Raw genomic sequence first — 5,599 nt, forward strand, 5'->3', positions numbered from 1 at the left:
ATTTGGACACAGGGAGAGCGTGAACATGTACATAGACAGTAACCGGAGCTCAGGATCAAACCAGAAACCCTGGAATTGTAAACGAGCAACGATACCTTCTGCACCACCATGTCGCCTTGTGTCGTCTTATTTTCCCGACCAAATTTTTCATTGCTGTACCTCACTTGCTAAGATAACATGAGCCCAGGCAAAGTTATAGCAATGTATTAATGTTTTATTCTACTTACAATAAACAGAATATAGCAGACCCTTAATTTGTACAAAAATACCTGAAAAGGTTACAGTTAGCATTTTTTTTAAGCCATTCAGCTATTTACAAGACCAAGCAAAGCACATTATCAGTACAGGAAAAAAAGGAAAAGTTTTTTTTCTTGATTTTTTTTTTTTTTAATTCCCTGAAAAACATATATTTTATGTATATATTTATGTGTATGTACAGTCACACTTTTTTTTTTTGCACGGTAACAGGAGGAGCGAAGACACGTGTGTTATTGTTACTAAAGAAAGGGGCTTACGCACTGCAGGTCAATAAGATCCAGTGACCACCCCGATGACAACAGGTGTATGGTATAAGTGGGACGCCTAACCGGGATGTTTAGGTGTCTCGGATTAAAGACTGCCGCCCTATTGCCCAGAAAGATATAAAAGACAGAAACCAATCCTAGCCGTCGAATATATACAAAAATCTGGTTAGTGTGTTGGTGTACAGTAAATGAAGACAAGGGTGGAGGTCTGAGGCACCTGCTGGATTTTATGCTTCATAATACAAAGTAAAGCTAAAACCAAGAAGAAACTAACATTTCAGCACTGTTTCACGTTCATTATATGGCATGAAAAACAACACAAAAACTAGAAAAGACGGGTCCATCCTAAAACTCAATGATAACATCATGAGCTGTCAAAGGTAAAAGACTAGAAAGTTTATAGAAAGTTCTAGAAACGGCGCCAGTCCTGGGGACCGGCCGTCATCAGGCTCCACATCAACCCTGAGCAACCCAGTTACATTCATTTCTTTATATATATATATATATATATTCTCGACAGTTGACACACGCTGTAAATGATTCACAACACCAGCTCATCTGAACATCAGGACATTATGCTTAAGCTTTCACTGTGTATAAACAAAAACACACTGTCCACGACGGCCAGGTTAGCATTTTCAAAGTGTATTCTGTGGAGAAAAAACAAACAAACAAAAAAAACCCCCATCTTTTAGCTTAATAGTTACTGTGACCACAAGAAGTTCACCCCGGACTTTTTTTTTTTTTTTTTTTTTTAACCAGCTTAATTTAAACGTTAAATGACCTTGAACATTGAGAAACAGAATAAAATATTATATTCACACTAAAAAAAACAAAAACAAACAAACAAAAAAAAAGCCACACACACAAAAACCCCCAATAAATGTCAAGTTTCTTCATTTTGTAAGCCATCGTGGAAAACAAAACAAAACAAAACAAAAACATGAACATAGTGATTGGAAACCTAAAATACAGTGTCAAATCTATAGGCTTTTTACGGTTTTATTTTTGCAGACACAGAATCGTTATTATTTGTTAGTGTTGTGAAGGTGACAGAAATCATCATTTTAATGAGGGGCGAAAAAAAAGAAAGAAAAAAAAGCAGCACAAAGATGTAACTGGATGAAACTAGACGTTGATGAAATTATAGATTGAGCCGAAATGGTATTGCTACAAATCAAACTAGGGCTGCGATGCTACACGGCTTCAAGGAAACGAGACAGGGCGTTAATATTGTTTTTTCAGGTTCGCGCCAAGCAACAGTAAGAAAACGCCGAGGCTTCATAATAACTAGCAGCTCCTCCAAATTCTTTTTCCCCTGGCCCATCTGTTTTCTACTGGCTCACAAGAACGAGGTTTCCATAGGAGTTCATAGGTCAAAGTAAAACGCTAAAAAAGATAAAAGTCGGATAACCGTCACCAGAATCGTCTCTTTCAAGGGTGTACGATTATTCTGTGAATGTTCCTGCATTTTCACAACATGGTGTCTGTGATCTGTAGTAGGTTTTCTACCGTGATACCATGGAGAGGCTCCAAGCAATCGACATCTAGTTCATATGAATGAAACCCCCATTGGGAGGAACCCCTTCTTCAGCAAGATGTTCCTTTCAGGATGCCTTTAGGTCCTTCTCGGAGTACAAACAATGCCCTATGAGTGTGCCTTAGGGCTGTGACTGGAGAGTCTGCATTTAATTCTTAAAAAGCAAAATCACCTGCTGAGCAATGAGCAACGCGATGAAGGGTTTGCTTTTCGGCGTGATGTCATCCTCACGTCACGAACGATAAGCCATCTGTGTATTGCGTTTCACGTTTCTCTCTGGCCTGGAATCTTCTCCAAGGATGTTAAAAAAAAAAAAAAAAAAGTGCTAATACAAGAAAAATGACATTTTTTTTAAAAAAAGTATGTTTCCTCACAAGACAGTGGGGTTATGTGGACCAATTTCTGGCCACCAACAGCACAAAACACGAGCAAAATGAGCACAACTCTTCCGATTTTCATTAATGCAATAATGTGCAAATCTCAGAAAGGAAAAAAAAACGCATTAGTACGAGTCTTTCCCTTTTTCATGAAAGACTGAAGAAAATCAGTGAGCAAAGCGGAAATATGGCCACGATTACGCACGACAAAACGTTTGTGTTAGTCGACATAATGGTGATGATGACGAGGCCTAAAAGTACAACGCGACGATACAGCAGACGATAGTGAAGAGCTCAACAAAACATGGTTAGTATATTAGGCGAAATCAAACACGTGAGGCTCGATACGTTTGCAAAAAACGAATTTGCGGAAGAGCAGTACAGAACAGCGCTGAGAAGTTCACTAAATTTCAAGTAATCATTCAGATCCAGATAAATAAATAGATCCACGGAAACGACACATAAAAATGATTGCATCATTTGCATTTATATCTGTGTAAAAATCACGATCGCTCGGCAGAGCTCGTAGACACCGCGGCCAGGCCTTTTCCGTCTAGCTTAACACGTTATTAAGTAAATACTAAAGAAGACGGCTCTCCCGTAAAGTCACGATTTGAAAACATCGTTACAAATCCGTACACGTATCGTGCTACTTACTGAACAAGGCAGTAAAGGAAACAGAGCCCCAGCTGTTCTGGAAGCTTCACAGTGCACTGTCCTATTGATCTACCAATACACTGAAAGGACAAACAAGCAGATCTGGTCACTCCTGCCTCTTGATTTCGTCTCTAAATAAAAATAAAATAAAAAGACGGCATCCGTTATAACGGCGCTCCCTGCAGTTTGCCATTTTTCAGGGGATTGTAGTGGTTATTTTTCCACTGTTTTTTTTTTTCCAATTTCTGTCCATTTCAAGGTGCCCTTTCTAATGGTGGCAGTAGTGAAGCTGATCCAAGCACCCACTTCAGGCTGTAATACCCTGGACGGCCAGCAGAGGGTGCAGCAAATGTTTAAATGATGTCTCGAGGGTTGGTGGAACATTTGGACATTAGCTGAGGCTTTACAGTGACACAGAGTCAAAACAGAGTGCAAAAGGGGGTTGTGTCAAGTGGACAGTAATCCGAAAAAGCTTATAAACTATATTTGATATATATATATATATATATATATATATATATATATGTATATATAAATAAACCATATGAGCAGTGTAACATTCTTTTGATCCAGATGGAGGAAGCTGAAGAAAGAGGCCTAGCAAGAGCAAAATGTATGATTTCATTCACAAACCATGTCCAAAGTCTCTTTTACAGTCCTGTGCTTTGACCTCTTACCTCCTATCGCTCCAAGCAATCTTAGATAGATCTACAAAGACAGGAGGATTCAACTGACTCTTGGGTTCAGACTACACTGTTTATAGCTCAGCTGTTTCCTGTGCTTTAACGTCAAACTCAAACTAGATGTAAAAATGTCCGTCTTCCACCGTCTACAGGTTCTAGAGATCTTTCCCAAACGACGGACCTTGTGACGGTCCACCCTCCACCATCATGGAGCTCATTCCAACACAACGGACCATCTGATTATATTGAACAGGATATTCAGATCATCAAAAAGGACCCCCTGATGACTGTACGAGGAAGAACCTTTAGCGTTTACCAGTGGATAAAGGCTTGCTGCCAACCAAGATCTTATCTCGATAGCTTCTAGATAGCTTCATCACAGCCCTGTTAGTGCTTGCAATTCCTCTGGAAATCATATAGGAATGCCCACAGAGTACTTGTCAGTGGACAGCCAGTCACTTGAACATCATTAAGCCAGGTTAAACATTCCGATTCTCAAGAGAACCAATGGTAGGTTTGGGAGGTCATAAGGCCACCATGGTGCACGGGTGCTTGAGTTTGCAAGGGAGGACTCCTCGGTTGAGTTGGTAGAACTCCACCAGCTGGATCAGGTCCGTGAATTTGGTGGTGCCGTCGTCAAGGCTGAAGAACATCTGACCGTCCTCTTCACACTGAAGTTGCCAGAACAAACGACATTGCATGTCAAGAAATCTGTTGATTTGGATGAAGCGTCATGTCTTGTACGGTCTTGGCAAATTCAAAATGCTAATCTGTGAGAAAATTTAGCATGCGGTATATTGCCTACCAGTAAAATTTGAAAGTGTTTGATTTTCTGGTGGTGACACATGGTAAGCACGAAGGCTTTCGGGTTGCTCTGGCTGTCCCTTAAGAGAAACAATCTGACCCCAGAAGAGAAAGATAAAAAAATTACAACAATAAATAGGAAGTAGGCTAAATTTGACAGAATGTCCTTATATTTATAAAGATGCGTACCCATCCACTTGGCCCTGTTGGTGCATCATCCTGTGCGATTCCTCCCTTGTGATTCGACCGTGAAACCAAAGCTGAGTTTTGTGTATCACTGAGAGGTAAAGAACAAACAAAAGGTTGTAAATATCATGCAGGAAAACAGTATTTCTAGACTTTTTGCCTCAACATGAATTGACAAATAAGAGCTGCTAATCAAGTACATTAAATAAATCAAATAAAATTAGTACCTCCACTTAATGATGAGGGGTGGAGTGGACTCGGGCTCCCCAAAGTGTTCATGCGCTGACTTCTCTTCTGTGACCCAAAAAAAAGAAAAAAAAAAGAAGCACAAGTTTGGATAAGAATAGACACTGGGACAAACTTGTACCCAAGCCAGACTTTTCTCATAAACCCTGCGTATTGATGCTCACCCTCCAGGCATGGGCCTCCTCCAGAGCGGCACTCTGAGCTTCCACGGGATTGTCGATCACCCTGCCTATTGTCCCTGAGAAATCCATGGCTACTAGAGAGTTCTCTGACACACTCCTCTGCGGAGAGATCGAGTAAATATTAGTTTTAAGCTTCATCCATCGCTTTCACATGCTCTGAAATAAGCTTCACGTCAAAGCAAAAGGCAGCTTTTTAGAAATCCGGATGTAGCTTTAGATCCCTAACCCGGGCAAGCCGGGTGTCGAGGGAAAAACTCCCCAAGACGACATGAGGAAGAAACCTTGAGAGGAACCTGACCCAAAAGGGAACCCATCGTCTTCTACAGCTGAGATTACAGGTGAGATTATTCACTGAAGCATGGGTATAAATGAGTCTTTGGCATAAACTATTGTTAAGAAG

The 5,599-nt window shown here is 40.5% G+C and overlaps 1 protein-coding gene across 3 annotated transcripts in view; it reads right to left on the reverse strand.

Moving 5' to 3' along the window:
* Positions 1-342: 342 nt before the first annotated feature.
* The window catches only part of grb10b (growth factor receptor-bound protein 10b), a 76,303-nt gene continuing 71,046 nt past the window's right edge, over positions 343-5,599 (reverse strand). For all 3 annotated transcript variants that reach the window (XM_053620792.1, XM_053620776.1, XM_053620784.1), the window contains 5 exons: positions 5,182-5,298; positions 4,999-5,065; positions 4,775-4,862; positions 4,587-4,680; positions 343-4,452 (listed from right to left, as the gene is read on the reverse strand). In XM_053620792.1, coding sequence (XP_053476767.1) covers positions 4,306-4,452; positions 4,587-4,680; positions 4,775-4,862; positions 4,999-5,065; positions 5,182-5,298 — 513 coding nt within the window. In that variant the 3' untranslated portion in view covers positions 343-4,305. The remainder of the gene's footprint in view (positions 4,453-4,586; positions 4,681-4,774; positions 4,863-4,998; positions 5,066-5,181; positions 5,299-5,599) is intronic.

This window comes from Ictalurus furcatus, chromosome 1 (genome assembly GCF_023375685.1).
Source record: "Ictalurus furcatus strain D&B chromosome 1, Billie_1.0, whole genome shotgun sequence".
NCBI lineage: Eukaryota > Metazoa > Chordata > Actinopteri > Siluriformes > Ictaluridae > Ictalurus > Ictalurus furcatus.